This window comes from Procambarus clarkii, chromosome 7, assembly GCF_040958095.1.
Source record: "Procambarus clarkii isolate CNS0578487 chromosome 7, FALCON_Pclarkii_2.0, whole genome shotgun sequence".
Classification (NCBI taxonomy): Eukaryota; Metazoa; Arthropoda; class Malacostraca; order Decapoda; family Cambaridae; genus Procambarus; species Procambarus clarkii.
The window spans coordinates 16,537,394-16,562,853 of record NC_091156.1 but is presented as its reverse complement, the minus strand read 5'-3'; the positions used below and the strand labels follow the sequence as shown (position 1 = coordinate 16,562,853).

The 25,460-nt window shown below is 45.7% G+C and overlaps 1 protein-coding gene across 1 annotated transcript in view; it reads right to left on the bottom strand.

The window, feature by feature from the left end:
• Positions 1–585: 585 nt before the first annotated feature.
• The window catches only part of JMJD6 (Bifunctional arginine demethylase and lysyl-hydroxylase PSR), an 89,046-nt gene continuing 64,171 nt past the window's right edge, over positions 586–25,460 (bottom strand). Inside the window, exons 7-8 of the mRNA XM_045747435.2 lie at positions 21,949–22,127; positions 586–5,203 (exon numbers count right to left, since the gene is read on the bottom strand). Coding sequence (XP_045603391.1) covers positions 5,170–5,203; positions 21,949–22,127 — 213 coding nt within the window. The 3' untranslated portion in view covers positions 586–5,169. The remainder of the gene's footprint in view (positions 5,204–21,948; positions 22,128–25,460) is intronic.

The window sequence follows — 25,460 nt, the reverse complement described above, 5'->3', positions numbered from 1 at the left end:
TGTATATAGTATAATATTATACGAGAGATGTCAGGCTGGTGAGTTGTGGTAGTAAAGTACTGTAGTTGTTGTACTCGTGGCCTCAGCCGACTTTCCCTAATCCATCAATATATAAACAGCTCAGGTTAACCAACTGAGAACTGGTGTATATGCCACAAAAAAATGCTGCTTGAGCATTTTCAAAAGAAAACACTAAGCCAAGATGGCTATATAGCATAGCCTGCACTAGACAGTATTCAGAAGTTCCTCGAGATCATTTAGCACGCCATTACAAGATGTAATTACGTATAATATAACATCATTTGAACAGAACACTGCACCTGTGGAACTTTCACATTAAATGCTATTTTCAGCAAAATTGTATTGTATATTCAAGCTGTTTTTTAATTAGAAAATGTCAACAATAGATATATATATATATAGTTTTCTTCATTTCAAGTCCATTTTATATCTATGGCATAAATGTGCATTGTGCATATTTTAATGATAATGCTTTTTGGACATTATTTTTGACAAATTATTGTATTATTGCTTGTAAATACAGTATTTTCTTGTACACAAACTGTAATAGGAATGAAGAACATGTTTTAACAAACTGGTTTACTATTATTGATGCCACCGGGATACATTATCGGACACACTCGGTATATCTGGATACACAAGCTTACCTCCTCACCAAGTCCCACGGGGCCAAATGTTTATTACTAATAATTTGTAAAACCCCGTCTACAGCAACCAAGTGCGGTTCCTCGCACTCTTAGTCATTCGTATTAATGGCTCACCTTATCTTTGTGAAGAAAAAGTCTGTGCTAGCACAGCTATGGTCATATGCAAGTACCATAGATGTGCCGCACTTTATAACAGATTTTGATCAATAAGATAGGATACTGGGAATAATTTTGTTTTAATTTAGGGTTGAAGCTTACATGAGTTGATTAGGATTTGACAATTTTTCTTGATACTGTACTAGTACCAGCAATAGAGGTGGTGACCGCCAAAAATGTTAAGTCTGATAAAATTTCTTAACAATAATACAAAATAACTAATTAAAACCATTAAAGCCAAATTATATTATGTATGATGTTATCAGTTTTGATAATTTAATTTCAATGACATTTTGATTATTAATGAGCAGTAACCATGTGAGTAAATTTGTCTTTACTCACAATAATTTATTCCATGAAAAAATAATGTGCAATAAAAAAATTCCATGTGCAATAATCGATTCCATGAACAAATTATACACATTACTTAAATGAACTGGTAATTATTATAAATGTCAATATTCGTATATTCTAATACTATAAGAAACGTCTTTTATTAGAAGGACTGATTAATGCAAGATGTGTTCATTTCTATGACAATACAGATAAGCGGATCTCTCTCTCTTGCTACGAACTGATAGTATGTTTAATTTACAGGCTTTATAACCAATATTCTTTTTATAAATTTGGAACCAATTCCTGAACTTTGGAATGACATGAGAGGGAGAACAAGGGAACATATCTGGAATAAAGGCATACAGTGGGCCCTCAAAGTTACTCTTTGAGGGGCCCTAAAGCCCTCAAGTTACTTTCTAAATACTCATATCATTGCATTAATTACTTTCTAAATACTCTAATTATTTGTATTTACTGCACTTGCATGAATACAAACAAAAAATACAGGTGTTGCAATATAATTATGAACAATCTCATAAATTTTGTAGAGATGTAAAGAGAATGACGCTAAGGCAGTAATTAGGATATATTGAAACAAATATTTAGCACAAAATAAACTTGCATAAAAATAAGCCTACAAACATTATTTTACATTTTGTTATGTTACATAACCCCCAGAATACAAAGAAATATGTGCAGCCTATAATCCTACTTATGCTGCTTTGTAATTTAACATTAATTGTAAAAAAGCATCCTCCCCAGCACAATGAAATTTTATCATTGGTTGTATATCTCACTGTTTAGGAGATATATATATATAAAGTACATCTTTGCTGGGTACGCAGTCATAAAGGTGTTGCCTCAAGTGAACTAGCATCCCACATACAGATCTTTACCAAATAATTGCTAATGTTTTATGTAAACAACCAAGGATAGCTACCCCCAATAATTAACTATCCAACATCGAAAGTTATTTATTCCTGTGGCCTTTCTTGTTCGATATAACCAAACAGAAAATGGAAATCTACATAAGCCTAATTACACACAAGCTATATATAAATAACTTGTCAACACATGATGGAAAAGCAAGCAATTATCTAGCACCGTGTACTCACCTAGTACCGTGTGTTGCAGAATATTTGTAAGTTTCTAAACATCATTCAAGGTGTCAATATGAGACCAAAATGACAAGACGAGAGTTGTCAAAGATATTAGATTCAACAAGGATTATATCGAGGGACATGACTCTGAGGAACAAAAGCAAAGTAAAATTTCTAATCATTCTGAAAATCAAAACATTCTATGAGAAAGTGCACAACTGTTAGTAGGACAATGCAATTCTGACAGGCAATAAGAATTAAATTTTTCTAAGTTACATAACTTAAAAACATTTAAAAACTCTGATTTTAGTAGCAAGGAGACATCTGCGATAGGTCACATTTGATGGTACAGTACCTGTATATCATTTATTTATATCAGCTAACCATCTATTTCTCAAATGGTTTTGGATGTCGTTACGAATGACGGGTAGAACGCCGAATAAGTAATTTATTTATAGGAAGCGGAAAAAGCACGAACTGTTTCCTTTGTAGTGGAAAATGCAAGTCGACAGAGGCAACACCACTATGAATGAACCCTAACAAAATTTTACTGTCTTAACTTGTTAAAGATGAGAAAGTCAATGTTATTTTGATTATAAAGAAACTTTTTCCCTTACTGTCCAAATTACATTGTTCTATTTGCAGTCATGCATCTCAAAGTAGAATACCCCAGTTTTCAAAATAACTTGACCATTTATTTCCAAACACTTCTTTTTAAGACAAATCATAGTAGCTATAAATCAAATAACATACAAAATCAGTTTGAGAAAGCTATTATCCTTAATCAATAGTCTTTAACAGATAAACTCTAATATATAGCCATAGTGGCTTGATGATTTTCTTTTGAGAGTTGATCTTGCAGTGTGTAGAGCAGTAATTATTGTTCAGTGTTCACACATGCTGACCTGCCAGGTAAGGACTACATCTCTACTAACTCTTATGTAATGCTTCCATTCTTAATGACCAATATTAAGGTCAATACCCATATCTTGCCAACACCTTTCTTTCAAAACCTATCCTTTTCTTTCTGGTGTCTCCATCTTAACTTTTACAGACACTGTCATATTATAGACCATCTTCACAAAACACTCCCTGATCATACATTCTATATGTCCATACATACAGCTTGTGTTGGGCCTCGTCACAAACACTTAACGCATCAATATGGAAGTCGTGGACGGATGGAAAGACATGAATGGAAGAGTGCACACGCACCGTTCACACACCAACCTCATCACTTTGTAATACAGCAAAGTAACAAAAATGTATTTTGGTTACACAATTGAGTGACTATTCTTGCACCTCATCTTGTGATGAACAATATTAGGGTAGAGGCAGGGAGAGGCTCCCATCATGAAAATGCTTACTATAATCCCTGAATTTTTACTGCAACTATTTAACTAATTTTCACACTCCACTCAAAACATATTTGCCTAATTGCATCTAATTTTGAAAATGAAATATTACTCCATTATTTAAAAAAAATAACTAGTGTTCATGTTTTGAGAATGAATGCTACATCAACATTCCTGCTCTAAATACAATTCTCCATCATATCACGGAAATATACATTACACATACAGTACATTGCTGCGTTTAAACTAGAGGGCACCATTCAGAAGCACCTTGAATGTGATCAAGGCCAGTATTCCATCCTTGTAACTCTACTACCAGTTAACTTACATCCGAATGCCGAGGCATAAGAAGTACAAAATTAATAATATACTTAAGCAGAGATATCAGCCACAATATATCTTGCAGTTCAAACAAATTTACTGTAATAATATATCTTTAAAGGCAATGTTTGATAACTTATTCCCTCAGTTAACATTTTAAATAGTTACATTTTAATGTTAAAACAAAATCTTAAATAAGTTTCCCTCTTAAATATAACAGGGAAACATCAGATAAAGACACTTGTTTCTGGAATTTGTTATTAAGAACCATGAAAGAAGTGGACAGAGGGGCTGGCCAAGAGGTCTTAACTGCAAACAAGCACTAACCACGGTAGACATGTTATCATATCTTCAGTACTCATGGAATACACAACATTAAAAATGAATTGAATTGGGTATAAATGGTTTCTAGCATGTTTAGGCTAAGTCTCCTACATGTATTGTTAATATGCCAGCAGGCCCAGTCTCCCACATATTAATATTCCAGCAGGCTCAGTCTTCCACATGTTCCTGTTAACTGACGTAAGATTTCATTTACACTTCTTCAGCAAAATATTAAAGAAATGCGACACGAGTGCACTAAAAGTGAAACCTTGACCTTGGGAGGCATTTGGGGAAGATAAGTGACAAATATAGTACCACCAGCCTGCTTGAGATAAAACTGATGGAAACACTCCTTTACTAGAGGATTACACAACAAATTTCTCCTTAAACTTAAAACTTATGACGTGACATTAATTTCATGACAGCCAACCTGAGAGACAACATCAAACAGAAAGACATGGAAAAGCTGGATTAATATTTTACTCCCACACACATATCTTTGAATGAAAACTATGTGGTATTTAGAGTAATAACAAATACTTGAACATCACCTAATATTACAGTACAGTACTTATAGTTCCTTAAAGTAACAATAATTTCATACAGTTCCTCATTACGAATAAGTGCAGTTTGACACGGGAATCAGAAAGAGTACAATGCTGCCTTGATTCCCTAAAACATATGCATTAATACTGTTAATGCCCATCAATAATTATATGAATGAATTGCACTCATATTTCTGCATAAGCTAATAGACAATGACTGAAGGCCTCTGGATGACCTAACAGCATGCGAACAATATGAGTCTTAAAGTGTTACTAATCCATAAGATTTGATGCTTCATTTGCTTCACAATCTTGGGAGAGGTGTAATGTGAAGCATCAATCTCTCAAGCATTTAGCTCTTTCCTCAAGATCGCTGTGGTGAGTTGTGCTTCTTCCTTCTGAAAATTAAAAATAAAATAGTTATGAGTGCAATCAAAAGCTGCTTTCTTTGCAGGACCTCAGTGCAAACACACGAGGAAGCAATGGCCTATGGAAACCCCCGTGTGGTTGGGAGCATTCTATGTCTGCCATTGCAGACATAGAATGCACCCAGACATAGGTAGGCATCCCAAAACAAACCCTTATTCTGGTGAAACTATTGCTATTGAAAGCTGAACGAGTGGACAGAACCCCCCAAATGAAAATTAGCAAACGAACATGACCTCATCATGTCGCGCGCCGCTGTCTGTGCAAATCCCCCTTCCCCAGGAGGGGGAAGGGGAAGCCCAAACCCCCCACGCCGGCAATCCATCCTTCAGTTCTTAGGCTGGATATCAAAATACGCGAAAACACAGCTAACCAGAGGGAGGGAGGAAGGGATGCTGGGAAGCCCCGAGGACTCGCCCAGAAAATGGGGTTTCATTACATTCAACCCTGGTTTTCTAGAGGGAGCTTTGTCAGCTCCCCGGAGCCAACTACCTAAAGACAAGAAAAAACCAGCGTTGAATGTAATGAAACGCCATTTTCTGGGTGAGACCCGGAGGCTCCCCGGAGCTTTACCGGCTGATATGCTAATGTCAGACTTTGGCATCAGTCATGTGTATGGAGTTCTAGGGCCTACCGGGGACCACGAGCCAGAACCTGGCCCCCTCAGAGAGGCAAGGGGAGCAATGGCCTATAGAAACCCCCGTGTGGTTGGAAGCATTCTATGTCTGCCATCGACCGGGTCAAGCATCCAGAAAGGTAAGCATTCCAAAACAAACCCCTATTCTGGTGAAAATTGCTACCTAAGCCGAACTAGTGAATAGAACTCTTCAACAGAAAACACGGAAACTAGTATGACGTCATACGTCACCGCGCCGCTGTCTGCGCAGCTCCCCCCTCCCCGGGAGGGGGAAGGGGGAGCCCCAGACCTCCCACGCCGGCTATCCACCCATCAGTTCTGAGGCTGGATGTCAAAACACGCGAAAAACGCCGACCGGAGGGAGGGAGGGTTGCCGGGGAGCCTCCGGGTCTCACCCAGAAAATGGCGTTTCATTACATTCAACGCTGGTTTTCTGGGGGGAGCCCCGTCGGCTCCCCGGAGCTAACTACCCACAGAGGAAGGTCAAAGGGACAAAACCGGGAGGCGGACACCACGCACCCCCCAAGGAGGCGAGACAACCGGCAGCAAACGCCAACCCAAGGCGCCACAGCCCCGAAAATCCCGGGAACAACACGAGAACCACGAGCAGCAAGGCCCCTGCACGAACACCAAAAATCCATGCCCGAAAGACTGCAAGGCCACGTCGCCCAGACGGCAGCGAGAGCAGCGAAGCCACGAACGCCACAGGCATGAGGGAAGAACACAGGCAGCTTAGCCGCAAGAACACGGCTGACCACCCGGGACACCATCACCCGCGAATCGGGAAGAACAGAACCGGAACGCAAAACGCGCTCCGGACCCAAACGCCGTGGCACGCAAACAACAGCAGAGGGCCGCCACTGAACACAAAAACGACACACCCCCGGCCCGACTAACAAAGCACCAACAAACCCTGGACCCCTCCAGAATGCAGCAGCCCCACCCCGCGCCAGAAAAGATGGAGACTGCTGCCATCAAACAACCAAAACGCTAAAACCGAAGGAGCAAGAAAACACAGCGAACCGACCCCCAGAGGCAAAGGCCCAAAGGAAAGAGCCGACGAAAAAACACACCGGAACCGAAGGGACACTACCAACCGAGGAGAAGACAGAGCACGCTGACCAGAGACCAGGATGGTGCAAGCGGCGCACGAACAGGCCGGAGGTGAAATGACGCACAAGACAGCTGACTAACGGTGCAGAAGCAACACCAAGACCGAAAGCAAGCTGAAGCGGCTCCGCCTGCGCCGCACGAAAAGAGGCGACAGTATGTGGCAAGACGACGGCCCCCAACCCCCACTAGAAAACCAAGCCGAGAGTAAACCAAGCCAACAAGAAGGACCCACCGAAGAAGGGACAGGAAAAGGAAGGACCGCCAAAATACCCCATACTGCCGCCAAGAAGCACGCAGGTGGGACACCTACCACGAAGCCACCCGACCACCAACCGGAGGCGAGACCACGAGGCAGAACATAAGCAGCCCCGACAAGGCCCCCCCGAGCCCAGGAAAAAGGCGGAGCCGCGAGAAGATCTCGGGCGCGACCACCGAAACCCAGGCGGCACAAGGAGATGGAACGTCTGCCGAACAGAAAAACTCCGAAGCATGCAAGCCCGCCAGGAGTTCAGAAACGACGGGTCCGACGCCAGACATCGCAAGACCCCCCCCCCCCAAAAAAATAAAACAACAACAACCGGCAGGGCAAGCTAGGAAAACCAAAGAAGGCGGAAGGGTCGCCGCCAGAACAGGACCCGAACCAAGGGGCACGAACAACTGCAACAGACCGAGACAAAGAAGCACATCACAGGACACAGGCTGACCAACGCCTAAGAACACACGCAGAACATTCCTGCTGCAGAAGAGGCAGGAAGAAAGAGCAGAAGCACAAAAAAAAAAAAAAAAAAAACCAGGAGAACAACCAGGGGTGGACAATCAGGCAGGGACAAAAACCCCACGCAATCCCCAGGCACAAAACGGCAGCAAAGCGCCACTCCACAACCGGACACAGGAACAAGGACACGCCACCGTGAAACACGGTACCAATGCTCACGTGCAGCAGCAGCAGCAACAGGCACCACTGCAACATGCAACATGTAAATAGCAACTCCCCTCTGCAAAGGCAGAGAACGGAGCAGGCAGACCCCAGACAGGGCCAACGGAGACACGACAAAACCCTGCAGGCCCAGAAACCTGCACCAGGCGACCGACGGCGGAGAAACCCCGCTCGATACCTGCTGGATGAGGTACTGGGAGCTCTTTTACACCTCAAGCCCGGCCCAAGGTCAGGCCAGACCGGCCAGAGGATGGCCCACCAGGCAGCCGCTAGGAGCAGTCCACCGGCCCACATACCCCCACAACCAGGACGGGCCGGAACTGCCATACGAAAACAGGCCAGTGCGCCCTGGAAGTCCACGGACGAACCAGCAAGAAGGCTTATGCTCGCAAGTAGGTCGTGTAACAAGCACAGACCACTGATGGTAATACAGCGTTCCCCAAAAGTGCCAATAGCACCACTGCACTCCACTGGTACTATCCCGCAAGTTCTACCAGATAGGCGGGACCCAAGAGCCAGAGCTCAAATCCTGCAAGCACAGCCAGGAGCCTCACCAGGTGAGTACAGAACCAACCCTACAACCCCCACACCTCACAACATTAAAAAAAAGGAGGGTCCCCTGAATGACTCCAGCATGGGTTGGACATGCACATGAGGGGGACAGGAAGGGGTGATAAAGGGACAGTCACTGGTGTGCGAACGGTCTCAGTCGTACAAAATTATACCTAAATAAAGACAGGTATATGAACACCGCCGCATCCAGCGCCCGGCCAAAAGACGCCAGACCGCAGGAACTCACCTGGCGAATGGTGGCTCGAACTTGACACGACTCAACCGTGCCCAGAAGAACTTGGGAGCACCGCCAGGTGAAGACGCCAGAGCCGGACCCGCAGGAGAACAGGGAGAGGCGAAGGAGGCGGTCCACACCCATGACACAGAAAACCGCGGTGTCCTCCCCACAACTGGGAACCAGGACACCCCTGGCGCAAAGGGGCACATACCGCAGCCAGGGAGAAGAACGAGAGGCGAAGCACTGTAGCAAAAAAGGGCGCAAAACCCCAGCACTGAACCATCGCCCAGACCAAAACAAACTCCACGGCGCATGCGCATAACACGCTGGCCGAACCGCACACCCTCCCTGCGGGAAGGCGCCAGCCAGGACTATTGCACGAGAAAAAGAACCAAAAGAGGAAGCAGGAACAATAAAACCGGCCAAAGAAGCAAAGAGCCCAAAAAAAGGGGAACCCAAACGGGCGACAAGTAGCCCAAACGGGCGACAAGTAGCCCAACCGGGCGACAAGTAGCCCAACAGGGCGACAAGTAGCCCAACAGGGCGACAAGTAGCCCAACAGGGCGACAAGTAGCCCAACAGGGCGACAAGTACTAGGAGCCGACAGACGTTCCAATAATGCGGGAAGTAGCGAAAAACCTTCCCGTACCCTCGAGAACACAGAAGCCAACACTAGTCCCAAAGGCACACGAAGGCGCAGGCGCACCCGAGATCAAAAGTCACGCAGAACCCCATCGAACGGGGAAACATGACAAAAACACCGTCCCAAAAAGCGGGGGAGGAAACATCCACCCACAGGACGGAACCAACCGACTCAAAGGCCAAGGAACCGAGCCCGGGGAGGGGCCGACTTCCAACAGCACGTACGGCGAGTGGGGAGGAAAGACCCCACTCCGCGTAACCACAAGCCCCGCCTAGAGGGGGATAAAACCCCCCACGGGGTCTAACGGGGCCAAGGCCCCCCCAAGTCAGCCCCTCCCCAGCCCCGGGAACCTACACGACAGGCCCCGGGGCCGAGCCGTTCCCCCAAAGCCCCGGCCGTACCAGAAAACCGGGGCAGCCGTGAAAACACTAAGGAAGGGAGCCCACTGGCAGACTCATACAACACGGCTGGAGGAACAGGCCCAAATGCCCCCGTCACTACCCCGGAAGGGGAATTCCCCGAGACTGCCCGAGTCTCAACACCACCAAACACCCCGCCCTGAACCTACAGACGGTAAGGAACCGGATGCAGGCAGGAAGGGTGAACCAGGGGAAAGACAAGGGGGCGTGGATGGAACCGAAGCAACCAACACCCCCAAGTCCCAAAACGAAATACAACGGGGCAGCCCCGGGGCTCCCGGGGAGGAAACCACGAGAACGTTGCCACCACCAAGGCTCAAGTGCAACGCCCCTGCTGCCCGCACCCGCTTTGTTAGCACAACTGGGTAACCGAGCCACAACGAGCAACCAAACTCGCAGGACACCGGGTCGAAGGTGTCACCGACCCCACAGGCAGCAGACGGAGGCAAAACAGAGAGTCACCCAGAGACAAAAGGTGAGAGCAACCCTCAAACTCGCTGGAAGCAAGGGGGGGGCTCTGGGGTCACATCCATCGGACCCGCGCGCCCCCAGGGGTTTCCCAGGGTCCCGAGCGTTTACTTTAAGAGGACTCGCGCTCAGGTAATCCCAGGCAGGGTACTGCTAACCGGCACCCAAGCTACCAAACAACTTTCTAAGAGCTGAACCCCCGGGACGTGTACACTCACGGGGACCTAGCAGGGGGTACCACCAGAAATACTCAGAACACAAGGGACACAAGGGGCAAGAACGAAGGCAGACCCCCCCACCAGGTATATAAACAAAAGAAAAAGAAAACCCCGCAAGAGGACAGCGTACCCAAGCGGAACAGAGCCGGCCGCTATGATTGGTAAAGACAAGCTGCACAGTACCCCGCGCCCCACCAGTGCAAACACTGCCCCTTACTCTAAGGCGAACAAGGGAGACAGAACACCCGAGCACACAAAGAGCGGCCGAAAACCAAGCGGTAAACGGCCAAGCAGGGGCAGGACCCAAGGAACTTGTGGAAGGTGGCCCCAAGCCCCAAGGGCAGTACTTACAGGGCACCTAGGGAAGGGAACCCTAGGCGCATGCAGCCCGAGTACTGAAGAATCACACCCGGCTCACGCACCACCTAGAAAACAGACACCACACTCTAGGTACAGTGCTGAAACAACCACTGGAGCCGGAGCACATAACCAGTGCCTATAGCATCAGCCGAAGAACTGATGGGTGGATAGCCGGCGTGGGAGGTCTGGGGCTCCCCCTTCCCCCTCCCGGGGAGGGGGGAGCTGCGCAGACAGCGGCGCGGTGACGTATGACGTCATACTAGTTTCCGTGTTTTCTGTTGAAGAGTTCTATTCACTAGTTCGGCTTAGGTAGCAATTTTCACCAGAATAGGGGTTTGTTTTGGAATGCTTACCTTTCTGGATGCTTGACCCGGTCGATGGCAGACATAGAATGCTTCCAACCACACGGGGGTTTCTATAGGCCATTGCTCCCCTTGCCTCTCTGAGGGGGCCAGGTTCTGGCTCGTGGTCCCCGGTAGGCCCTAGAACTCCATACACATGACTGATGCCAAAGTCTGACATTAGCATATCAGCCGGTAAAGCTCCGGGGAGCCGACGGGGCTCCCCCCAGAAAACAGGGACTTACCCGGGCATTGGTCACACCTCACTCCTCAACGCGAAGCAGAGACAACTGGTTGCAATTGCTGACCCAATGCAACGCAGACCCTACGAGGACCAGGGACACTAACAAGGTAGCGAGTGGCCAGGACCCTGTTCGACCTCCAAATGTCTACCCAAGACGGCAGCCAAAACAGCAAACTTACGCACGTCATGGGCATGAGGATAGACCGCAGGCTAGCTAGCCTTAATAATCCTGCGGACGACCTGGGAGACCCGAGCCTGGGAACAGGGAAGAAGGGAAATCGGATCAACTCAAAGTGCATCCCTGGCCACCGAAGCTGTGGCGCTCAAATAATGGCGGAGAGCTGCAACCAGACATAAGACATGATGCACCCCTGGCCTGACCATCCAAGCATCAACAACTCAAGAATCCCTCCGGAAAGCAGCAGTCTCATTCTTCGTCAGAAAAGACAGAGACGGCTGCAACCGAACAAACCTACCACCAGAACCAAAAAGAGCAGAAACCCCTGCGTCGGAGGAGAGCATGAAGCTCCCAGACCCGACCCCCAGAGGCCAACGCCAACAGGAAAAAGAGCCCTGGAAAAACAATCCTGAACCAAAGTGGCCCAAAACAAACCGAGGAGAAGAGAGGAAAGAAAGCACCCGGTCCAAGGACCAGGAGGGCTTGGGCGACGCATGAGCAGGCCGGAGGTGAAATAATGCACGAGACAACTTGCAGAACGGAGCAGACGTAACATCAATACAGTACTGAATGCACACTGGAGCAGCTCCGCCAGCGCCGCACGATAGAAGGCGACAGTATTTGGCATAAGATGACAGTCGTGAAACAACCATGACAGGAAGGACAAGACAACCCTATTAGAGATCGAAGTACACCTACGCAGTGACAGGAAAAACCAGAAGGACCACCAGGAAACCTCATACTGCCACCGAGACGAGGCACACAGATGGGAGACCAATAACAAAGCCACCTGCACCCTATACAAATGGGGTGATAGACTCGAGTAAGAAAGACCAGATATGAAGACTTGAGGAGAAGAGCGAACCAGCCTCATAACAAGCAGGACTGATCTCCTGAAAGAGGTGGAGCCCCGGGAAGACCCTCGGGTTGGGACACCAAGCAAGAAGCGCCTGAAACCAAGGCTGGGTCAGCCACCAAGGAACCAAGAGGATTACTCTCCCCTGGCTCCCCTCCAGGCGAGCCAGGACTTGGAGCAACAGCTGAACCGGGGGAAAGAGGTACAGGTAACCCCACCTCAACCAGTCCTGCCTGAAGGCATCGACCCTGAAGGTCTCACAGTCAGGAAAGGGCGCCGCATATACCGGGAAACGCCTTGATCACATCGACGCAGAGAGATCCACTTTCAGAGACCCAATCATCCGGCAGAGCCAACAGAACGAGTCGGCGTCGACCATTCATTCCGTGGACAGGGAAATAAACCAGGAAAGGCCGTACGCCAGGACATTGGAAATCCCCCGAACGTGAACAGCCAGGAGAGCCAAACCTCTAGAACGCGGCAGACGAGTCACCTGAAGCAACCTGAGGTCGTCTTGTCCTTTTTCTCGTGGTTGTTTCAAGACTGTCATGTTATGACAGTATTGTTTCAAGACTGTCATGTTATGACAGTATTGTTTCAAGACCGTTATGCCTAATACTGTCGCCTCAAATCGTGCGGCGCTGGTGGAGCCGCTACAGCTTTTTCAGTATTGACGTTACTTCAGCGCCGTTTCGCAAGCTGTCTCGTGTACTGTTTCACCACCGGCCTCCTCATGCGTTGCTTGAGCCATCCTGGTCCTTGGATCGGGTGCTTTCTTTTCTCTCTTCTCCTTGGTTTGCTGTGGCCCCTTTGGTTCAGAATTGTTTTTCTAAGGCTATTATTCCTGTTGGCACTGGCCTCTGGGGAGTCGGGTCAGGGAGCTTCATGCTCTCCTTCAGTGCAGGGGTTACCTTGAGGTTACCTTGAGGTGCTTCCGGGGCTTAGCGTCCCCGCGGCCCGGTCGTCGACCAGGCCTTCTGGTTGCCGGACTGATCAACCAGGCTGTTGGACGCGGCTGCTCGCAGCCTGACGTATGAGTCACAGCCTGGTTGATCAGGTATCCTTTGGAGGTGCTTATCCAGTTCTCTCTTGAACACTGTGAGGGGTCGGCCAGTTATGCCCCTTATGTGTAGTGGAAGCGTGTTGAACAGTCCCGGGCCTCTGATGTTGATAGAGTTCTCTCTCAGAGTACCTGTTGCACCTCTGCTTTTCAACTGGGGTATTCTGCGCATCCTGCCATGTCTTCTGGTCACATGTGATGATATTTCTTTGTGCAGGTTTGGGACCAGCCCCTCTAATATTTTCCACGTGTAAATTATTATGTACCTCTCCCGCCTGCGCTCAAGGGAGTACAGTTTTAGGCTCTTTAGTCGGTCCCAATAGTTTAGATGTTTTACTGAGTGAATTCTAGCAGTAAAGGATCTCTGCACGCTCTCCAGGTCAGCAATTTCTCCAGCTTAGAAAGGGGCTGTCATTGTGCAGCAGTACTCCACTCTAAGAGAGCACAAGCCTTTTGAAAAGTATCATCGGTATAGCATCTCTAGTGTGAAAAGTTCTTGTTATCCAACCTGTCATTTTTCTTGCAGTTGTGATGGCTACTTTATTGTGTTCTTTAAAGGTAAGGTCTTCCGACATGAGTACACCCAGATCCTTTACATTGCCTTTTCGTTCTATGTTATGATTTGCCTGAGTTTTGTACGTGGTTTCCGTTTTTATATTTTCATTTTTCCCATAGCACATGAGCTGGAACTTATCTTCGTTAAACACCATATTATTTTCTGTAGCCGATAGAAAGACCTGATCTACATCTGACTGGAGGTTTGCTGTGTCCTCTATGTTGCCTACTCTCATAAAGATCCTAGTGTCATCTGCAAAGGATGATACAGTGCTATAGGTTGTGTTCTTGTCTATGTCCTATATGAGGATGAGAAAAAGTACTGGAGCAAGCACAGTACCCTGGGGACTGAGCTCTTCACGGTTGATGGCCTGGATTTTATTTTGTTGACTATTACACATTGGGTTCTGTTGGTCAGGAAATTGTAGATACATCTGCCTATTTTACCAGTAATTCCTTTCGAACGCATTTTATGTGCAATAACACCATGGTCACATTTATCAAAAGCTTTTGCAAAATCTGTGAAAATTACATCAGCGTTTTGTTGGGTATCTGCTCTTTTGATCTTTGTGACAGGTTTGTTCACTTGCAGCCATCTCCTCCTTTTCTGGCGAAAAATGAGATGGCTTCTTTCTGAAGGGATCCTTCGGTTGTTGATTCTTGGTTAGTCAGGCTGGGGGTGCATCATGTGTGGTGTCCGGTTGTGACTCTCCGCCGTTATTTGCGCGCCACGGTTTCCGTGTCCGGGGACGCGCTTTGGGTTGATCCGGTTTTCCTTCTTCCCTGTTCAGGGTGTGGGTCTCTCAGGTCGTCCACAGGGTTATTCGGTCCAGCCAGCCTGTGGTCTATCCTCGTGCCCCAACGTTGCTGCTCTTGCTGCCATAGGGGCAATGCGTCTTGGGCTGACATTTGGGCGCGGGGTTTTTGGCGGTCGAACAGGGTCCTGGCTGCATGTTACCTAGTTAATGTTCCCGGGCCTCATCGGGCCTGTGTCGCTTTGGATCGGCGGTTGCAGCCAGTTGTCTCGGCTTCACTTTAAGGAGCGAGCAACAACCGCCTCTTGGGTAAGACCCCTCTTGTTCTTGTCTTTTGGTAAATAGCTCCAGGGAGCTGACAGGGCTCCCTCCAGAAAATCAACGTTGGATGTAATGAAATGCCATTTTCGGGATAAGACCTGGAGGCTCTCCGGCAACCCTCCCTCCCTCCGGTCAGCGGTTTTCCCGTGTTTTTAATATCCAGCCTCAGAACAGGGGTTGTGGGTAGCCAGCGCGAGGTGTCTGGTGCTCCCCCTTCCCCCTCCAGGGAAGGAGGGAGCTGCCGCAGACGGCGGCGCAGCAACGTGTTTGCTCCTTTGCTCGGTTTTTTGTTTGGGTAGTTCTGTCCACTAGTTCGGCTCTCAGTAACAATTTCTTAACCAAAATAGGAGTTTGTTTAGGGACGCTTACCTTTCTGGGTGCCTGACCTGGTCGATGGCAGACACAGAATGCTTCCAACCACACGGGGGTTTCTATAGGTCATTGCTCCTCATGCCTCTCTGAGGGGGCCAGGTTCTGGCTCGTGGTCCCTGGTAGGCCAAAGAACTCCATTCACACTGACTGATGCCAAAGTCTAATATTAGCAAAATCAGCCTGGATATCTCCGGGGAGCCAACGGGGCTCCCCCCAGAATTCCCCTAAAAAAATTATATTTTTGTACATTGATAAAAGTAACAGATATTAACACTGGGTAATATATTTATATGATAAATAACAAAATAGAGCATAATAACATACTTACTCATTATTATTTGTGTTATTATGTATTACTCAGAAATGCTATAAAGGCACCAGCTGCATATCCACTTTGTGGACAATTTTTACTACTATTCTTTTTCTCTGTTCATTGGATAGGTGCTTGCATCTCTTTATTACTGCATTATTCCTCAGTTCCAATTAATAAGAGCTGTTCTTATCAACAAAACGTTCTTCTTTTTAAAAAGTTTGTCTAAAATCAATTTCTGAAAATATTTTGAGGAAACTTTCACAACTCTGAAACCAATAAGTTCGAGTTTTCTTTAACATTTATAAGAAATTTTTACATAATTCAAATATTTTTTTGGTTTATACCCCTTATACGGTAGCAGTTTAAGAGTTAATGTTGAACATTACAAATGTGCTAGCTAATGCAGTATAAACAATACACAATGTTATACGTAATTACCTAAGTAATTACCTAAGTGTAGTTACAGGATGAGAGCTTCGCTTGTGGTGTCCTGTCTTCCCAGCACTCTGTCATATAACGCTTTGAAATTACTGACAGTTTTGGCCTCCACCACCTTCTCACTTAACTTGTTCCAACCGTTTACCACTCTGTTTGCAAAAGTTAATTTTCTTATATTTCTTCGACAGCTTTGTTTAGTTGGTTTAACCCTTAAACCGCGCAAATCAAATATATATGCTTTCAGTGTCAAAACCAAAACCGCGCATATCATATACTGTATACAGTATATGATCTTGTGTCTAGCGCTATAATTTAAATGCCCCGCCTGGGATAGGGGCAGCTATAGTGTAACCACGACCGATAGTTGCCAGATGCTATCTAGAAAAAAATCCAGGCCAACATTCTTGGGTGTGAGAGCGTCAGTATTGAGCAAGCCACCAAGGCTGGCGCACGCAGTACGAGCTCTCAGCACCGCTGTTCAGCTTGTGACCACAGCATCGCCTACAAATGCCATAATATATATGATCCTGCTATTATTTTAGCGATGATAGTATTACAGAAGACCCTGACTGTGATAAAACTGAACAGGATTCTGATAATAGCAGGATTGTGGTGATATTTAGCGCTGTGGTCCATGGAGAGAGGAGTAATGCTGGGCGAGGGAGGGTGGTGGCGTCGTCTTCTGACTGTGTGTGGCCACCTTTTATTGACTGCACTCACTATACCAGCTTAGTGGTTTGCTATGGTGAACACAAATGTAGATACTTTTATATAACGTGTGTATAGAATGTGATAACAGCAATAGGAGTAGGTTGGGAGCCGCCAATTTGGTGAGGGAGATGCGTCGTCTGCACGACTTGTCATGTTGTTTACTGGTGGCCACTATGGTCTTTGGGCACCATACCAGCATATTTGTACAGGTATGGTGAATAAAACAAGTAGATATTTATATATAATGTGTGTATATAGCATAATAACACCACACAGTATTGTTGGAGGAGAAATATTAGTGCGTCTGGCCTTGAGGGCGGCTGCCACCAGCTGCCTGTGTGAATAGCTACGTCTTCGTGTCTTTACTCACCATACAAGCTTAGATGTACAGTTATGGTGAACAAAACATGTAAATACTTATATATAATGTCTGTGTATAGTGAATAAATGCAAAAGCAGTATTGTGGGAGGAGAATGAGGGGGAGTGAGGTGTTGTTGAGGGAGGGAGTGGCAGCGAGTGGCTGGCTGGTGTGTGGTGGTCACTCCTCGTTGCTTTTTGACTCACAAGACCAACTTAGTGGTTCGTTATGGTGAACAAAACATGCAAATACTTATATATAACCTGTGGATATAGTGTAACAACAGCAAACCTATTTGTTAATTGTTTTATGAACATAATAATTGAATCACTAATATGCACACCATAATTTTGAGTACAGCGATAGTTCACATATTTTATAATATAAATATATCACAATTCACTGTATTGAATAATATTACTGCAAAAAAATAAGAAAAAATCAATCAGAGACATTGAAATAATTAGGTAATAATATATTTGTGGCAACTGCCGCCTGACAGCTCGAGTGGAGTAGACCTCGTCTGGCGAAGGCTCTGTCAACGCCCCTTTTTTGTCAGACTTCCCTACCCTATTGCTGCTAAAATATGCCACCTACGATTTTTTTGTTATTTTTTCCGTGATCAGGGAACAAAAATGAACACTTCTATAAGATGAAAGAATTTTTTTGAATTTTTTTTTTGTTGCGCCTGTGGGTGTTAAATCCATTTGAGCCCCTAGCGGTTTGAGGGTTAACCATTGTGCTGCACCGAGTTTATTGTGAAATTCCCCCTGTGCACATGAATTAAAGTGTTCCCCAAAATAATTTTTTCTTCGTAAAATGATAAATTCCCTTCCCTGAACATGTCTATGTAAAAATAAATACCAAATTCTACTTACTTTGGCTGTGGGGACGTGGATGAGGTGCGCTGTGACGTCATCAGGGACTGGTCGCCTGTGTGTGACACGCCCAGACACGGTCGCGCGGGCCATTCAAGCACCGGGTGTTGCCACAAATATATTTTCAATTATTTGTTCTATGTGAAAGAATTTTTTGGAATTTTTTTTTTGTTGCGCCTGTGGGTGTTAAATCCATTTGAGCCCCTAGCGGTTTGAGGGTTAACCATTGTGCTGCACCGAGTTTATTGTGAAATTCCCCCTGTGCACATGAATTAAAGTGTTCCCCAAAATAATTTTTTATTTTATTCCCTTCAACTGTGTGATATGGGACCCAGGGTGTCACGGGAGCGCGCGTAAATTCTGAAAAGTGTATACTCTCTTCAACTTTAGAGTCACCTTAATTCTCGTCCTACGAGATTAAATTTTGTATCATTGTGTTCGCAATAGAATTCTCTACAGCACTAAATGCATATAAACTCCAAAAGCCCGGCTAATTACCCGCAGCAAACAGAGAAAGTGTGAACGAGTTACCCAGGAGCGCGCAAACGCGATAAAATGTTTTCACTATTTTCACTCTGGTCACCTCAATTTTCGTCCTAGGTCTTTCATTTTGGTCTCAATGGGTTCGCAATAGAATTCTCTAGAGGAACATTAGCTAATAAAATAAAAAACCTGGTCACGCTCCAACCGCCGACGAGTTGAAGACAGGCCATGCGTTAGCCGCAAGTGAGCGCTCAGACGCCTTCCAGCTACACTCCCAATTCCCGCCCCTTTTCAAGCCTTTCTTTCGCAATTTTCTTCCTGGAAGGGCCTTGTTCATGATCACTATCCATCGTGGAGTAAGCGTAGATAGTTTCTAAAGCTGCAGTAAGAAATATAGCCACGGAAAATAGTCGAAATGTTCACACATTTGAGATGCAAGGGGAGGCGACATTGGTCACAACAGTGGAGCGAAAACAATGGGCCCACGGCGTGTGCCAAGCCGCCTGAGGGCCACGAGGCTCAACAAAGAAAATGGGAAGACATTGGCGTGCATTTTAAAACCAGTCCCCAAAAAATTGGATAAAAACCTGATTTTTGGCGATTATTTAAAGTGGATGACGCAATGCTGCGTCATCCCCGGCATTACCGACAGTAAACGGATGATGCAATGCTGCGTCATGCCCGGGCGAAAGTGTTAAAAATTCACTAAAATTACAATATGTACAGTTTCACACACTATTTACACAGTAACACACTGTATTACACATTCAGTACTTCGGAGGTGAGTAATAATCAACGAAGTAGTCCATTGTGCACAGCGAGCCTTCGCTCTCGGTGCACCAGGTACAGATAGATTTTCGTTTCCTTTTTCTTCGTTCTGTGTGCTTGCAAATAATGCACTCACGTACACCCTTGGCTTTAGTATTTGTAGGTTGTATGTAGCCAAGCTTATAAAGTATAAGGTAGTACTGAAAAAATTATAGGAAAAGATCAACTTGTAAGGTAGTCTTGAAAACATCGCCGTGTAAGGTTCCACACAGGAAGAGATTGAGCTAGCCTCAAAGAGTGTCCGTCAGTCAGGAAGAGATTCAGTTAGCCTCAAAGAGTGTCTGTCAGTCAGGAAGAGATTCAGCTAGCCTCAAAGAGTGTCTGTCAGTCTGGAAGAGATTCAGCTAGTCTCAAAGAATGTCCGTCAGTCTGGAAGAGATTCAGCTATTCTTGAAAATATCTATAGAAAACACCACCATGAAGCCGCTAACAATGTTCATCTATGTTTCTTGTATCAGATGCATCATCACTGTATGCAGAAAATGATTCATCTATGTATTATCTATATAAATTGGAGATAGCATGGGTGGGCAAGGGTGGTGCTCAGAGCTACAACCAGATACGCTCACTGTATCATCCTCATAGGTGCTGTATCACTTGCATCCGACCTTTGTGTTAGGTCCCTATTGCGCCTAGCTTCACCAATATTATGACCCTTATGTTCTTTAAACATAAGATTTGATTGGTTTGAATTTCACCGACAGAGCGCGATCTTTCAACATCGCGCTGGACAGGTGTTTGGGGGCCAGAGGAGCGTGTGCCACCCATGGTTGCTCACTCAGTACTAACCCAGCCAGCAGCCCTAGGGCATTCTGGGAATTTTTTCCAAGATGGCTGCCTCTCAATGGAGGTCCTAAGAGTCCATTTCGTACACAACCAACCTCGCACACATTTAGAATGGGTACGGAAAAATAAAAAAAAGAGTTCTCTCGGTTGGCGCAGTTTCCCGCCGATCGAGAATACTCAGTTGGTGCAGTTAAGTGGTTAAAGCTATGACTTCTTGTTCTTGAAGTTCCAGGTCTCAGGAATTCTTCCCTATCAAATTTATTGACTCCTGTTACTAATTTGTACGTAATGATCATATCGCCTCTTTCCTCTATCTTCTAGTCTCGGTATATTTAATGCCTCTAACCTCTCCTCGTAGCTCTTGTCCTTCAGTTCTGGGAGTCATTTAGTTACATGTATTTGCACCTTTTCCAGTTTGTTGATGTACCTGCATGATACTTGCTTGATGGGGTTCTGAGAGTTCTTCTACTCCCCAAGCCCGGCCTGAGGCCAGGCTTAACTTGTGAGTCGAGTATGTAGCATGTGCTTCATAAGACATGGGCCCATACACCCGCTGCATATTCCAGCTTTGGTCTAACAAAAGTCGTGAACAATTTCTCCATCCATGTATTTAAAAGTAATTTTGTAGTTAGAAAGTGTAGCAGTGTAGCATAGGATCCTCACACAATGTTCTTTATGTGGTCCTCAGATGATAGTTTTTTTTATCTAGAAACACCCCTGGAACTCTTTCCTTATCAGAATTCTTTAAAAGACTTCTCACATAATTTATAGGTTGTGTGGGGTCTATGTTCTCCTATTCCACATTCCATAAAATGGTCCATTACATTCACATTAAATTCTAATTGCCAAGTGGTGCTCCATACAATTATTTTAACCAGGTCTTCTCAAAGGGCATGGCAATCATCTATGCTACTTATCTTCCCTATTATCTTGGCACCATCAGCAAACATGTTCATACAATTTTGTATTCCACCTAGTACAATAGATCGTTTATGTAGACAATGAACATTACCGGTGCAAGAACTGAACCCTGTGGTACTCCACTCGTGACATTTCTCCAGTCCGATACATTGCTTCTGATAACTGCCCTCATTTTGCAGTCTGTTAGAAAATTTTTCATTCATGTTAGAAGCTTACCTGTCACTTTTCCAATATGTATGTTCCAGTTTCCAGAACAACCTCTTATGTGGAACTCTGTTAAAAGCCTTTTTTAGGTCCAGATAGATGCAGTCAACCTAACAATCTCTTTCCTGTAAAATCTCTGTGGCTCGATCATAGAAACTGAGTAAATTCGTCACACAGGCTCTTCCAGATCGAAAATCATACTGTCTGTCTGTTATCATATAGTTTTTCTCCAGGTGTTCTACCCATTTAGTTTTAATTATTGTTTCAAATATTTTAACTACTACACTTGTCAATGATACAGGCATATAGTTGAGTTTAAACTTGTTTGAATACACTGGCAGCAGTTCTTCCTTGAAGCACAATTGGCTCTTCCTCTAACTAAATATGACTGAATTACTGCATTGTTGATCTTTTAGTGTAAGCTTTCCATGCTTCTAAGAAAACATGTAGTTAGAAGCATAGAAAGCTTACACTATAATCAAATATGCAGTCACATTTAACAAAAAAATGTTATACAGTACATACATACCTCTTCTTTTTATGCTCGGGTAAGCTTTCCTGGCCACTGTCTGACATGCTTTCTGACGAAGAAGAATCATCAGATGAAGAGGATGAAGATGATGAGTCAGACGATGAATCTGAGGCCATGCCTGAACCTTTACTTGTGTCAATACTGTCTGCCACTACTGCAAGTTCGGGTTTTTTTTCCTGATAAAGAAAAATTCATAAATGAAAAGATCAAATAGCTTCATAATATAAATTAATGTAGCAAATTGTTAATTTTCTTTAAACAGCTGTGGCACTGCTGCTACCAGAAAATTTATTTGCCAATCAGCATAACTGCTTCAAAATTTTAAACACAATCAAAATAAAAAATATACCACTTTCATAAGCAGAATTTAGCATAAAAAAAAAAAAAATCCACCATTGAATATAATGAAATGCCTCTTTCTGGTTGAGCCTCAGTGGCTCCCTGAAGCTAGCCACACTGAGGCCAATTGTCTGAAAGAGGAAGAATTGTGGCAAAACACCCTGGTTTGGACACCGAGCAAGCAGGTGTCCGAAACCAAGGCTGAGCTGGTCACCAAGGAGATAGAAATACCATCCTCTCTTGGTAGGACTCCAACCTGGCCAGGACCTGAGGCAACAGCTAGACTGGGACAAAGAGGTACAGAAATCTCCCCCACATCCAGTCCAAATAAAAGGCATCCCTTGCAAGGGCATCACAATCAGGAAACAGAGCCACACAAAGATGAAGTTGCTAATTTCAAGCTGATGCATTAATAAATAAATAAATAAATAAATAAATAAATGAAGTGAAGAGAAGAGTTCAAAAGGGTGATGCTGATCAGTGAGACATGCATCCCTAAGAGAGCCAGATCAGGATGTCCGAATGCCTCACAGAGCCTCAGGACGGTCCACTCCACAGAGATGGGAAAGAACCTGGACACTACCCGAACGCAAAATGCACGGGGAACTAAGCCCCAAGAATCCAGCAGATGAGCTACTCACAGTGGTCAGCTCCAAAGGATCAAAGGGAGCCCTCTGGTTCAGACAATGAACCACTGGGGCACAGTTCGAATGGATCCGAAGCACGGAGCCAGGAAGAATCCAAATCCTACCTAATGCATGTCACAGGGCTGCAAACTTGTGCCCGACCAAAAGGAGGAGACCAACAACCTCCCAGAGACCTGGTTACTACATGAAACTCCAACTTAAAGCTAAGGCATTTGTAAAGAGGTCAAGTTGGAAGGGGGGGTGGAAGAGGACCCCCAATTCCAGGTCCCGAAACACAAGGCAGGCCAACTCCGGGGCATTCAACCATGAACACAACCTAGACGCGTGAAGACGGGTAAAGTGAACCCCATAAAGTAGTGGCCACCTGATATGCAGGAACTTTAGCAGGAGAATCAGATAGGAGAGTCACATGGGATGTGCAAACCCCACAGGATTCTAGGTCGTAGGCATCTCCAACCCAACAGTGGGCATAGCAGAGACAGAATGTTGATTGTTGCTCTGAGGCACAAACAATGAACAACCCTGAAATTTGCACGAGGGATGAATATGTTCAGAGGGTATAGCCACTGGTCAACTGAACCAGTAGAGGATTTCCTGGGCCTGAAGGGGTAAAACAGGCAGGACACCTAGGCACTGAAATGCTATGCTGGACCTAAAATTAAGCCAACATGGCTGTGAACACCGACCTCCAAGCTGTATATACAAGCACATGAGCCACAAGTGCACCCCACCAGCCAACGCTCATTACCAACCTGGGTCAAGACAAAGAGTAACGAGACACCTGACTTCCCCAAGGCACCCTGAGCAGGAAGGACCTCTAAAGAAGTGAACCCCTAAACACACACTGCCAGTGCAGGGGCAGAGCTAGTGTGTACTTAGGGAAGGGGACCATGAGCACATGAAGCTCTTAAGAACTCTTAAAAAGCCTGGCTCACACTACACCATGGTGTATTAAACAAAACACACAGGATGCAAGTCCAAAGAAACATTTAAATGGAAAGCACCAGGGACAGCCACAGCTTACTGGCAACTCTGGAGCCCTACTGCAGTCGCCTAAAACAAGCTGCATCAGTGGAGGAACTGAGGGCTTGGACCAGTGGACAACATGAGCGCACGCTTGTTTTAACCCTTAAACTGCGCAACGCGCCTGCAGGCTCACGTCTGGTTTGCGCAACGCGCCTCCGGGTATTTGTATTTTTCACGTTCCATTCAAAACTCCCGCGGCTACATGGGGTTCACATCAGCTTCCTCAGGGCTCTTGTAAACAGACGCCATCTTTAAAAAAAATCGTGGTCCACATTCCCGGGTGTGGGAGCCTCAGTAGTGTGTGAGCAACCAAGGCTGGCGCTCGCAGCATGAGCGCACAGCACTGCTGTTCAGCATGTGACCACAGCATCGCCTAATAATGCCAAAATATATATATAACTTGTATTATTTAGCTATGATAGTGTTATATTAGAGCCTGAGTGTGATAATGACTGGGTACAATGTTCAAATATCAGTGATTCAATGCTGTTCACGATGTTCACAGCGCTAGCCACAGCACCACAGCATTATTTCGTTCATCTAGGAATCTTCAAATGATTTCTTAGGTTCCTTTTCAAAATAAACGTGTGGTCAATTATTCATTTACAGGAATTAGTGACCAGGATTGTGATAATAGCAGGATTGTGGTTATAATTAGCGTTGTGCGTAGTATTGTGGAAGGAGGAATTTTGATGAGGGAGGGCGATAATTGAGGTAGCCTCATTGTGTGTGTGTGGCTGCCACTCTTGTTTTGCTCACCATACTAGCTTAGTGGTTCGCTATGGGCAACACATATGTACATGGGTATATATAGTGTGTGTATATAGTGTAAGAACAGCAACAGGAGAATGTTGAGAGGAGCTATTTCGGTGAGGGAGGTGACGTAATCGTAGCGTCGTCTGCTGTGTGATTTTTCATGCAGTGTATGGTGGCCACTGTACTGTTTGGACACAATACCGGCTTACTTCCATAGTTCTGGTAAATAAAACATGTAGATAGGTATATAGAACATGTGTAATAAGAACTATAATAATATGGTGGGAGGAACAATGTTGGCGAGTAAGATGTTGGAGTGAGGGAGACTGGCTGGGTGAGGCTGCTCTCACTCGAGGTGTTCTGAATGTGTTCATGGTCAAATGCTCCTATTGGCCCATACGAGGCAGCTGCTATTGGCCCATACGAGGCAGCTGCTATTGGCCCATACGAGGCAGCTGCTATTGGCCCATACGCGGCAGCTGCTATTGGCCCATACGAGGCAGCTGCTATTGGCCCATACGGGGCAGCTGCTATTGGCCCATACGAGGCACCTGCTATTGGCCCATACGGGGCAGCTGCTATTGGCCCATACGGGGCAGCTGCTATTTGCCCATACGAGGCAGCTGCTATTGGCCCATACGAGGCAGCTGCTATTGGCCCATACGAGGCAGCTGCTATTGGCCCATACGAGGCAGCTGCTATTGGCCCATACGAGGCAGCTGCTATTGGCCCATACGAGGC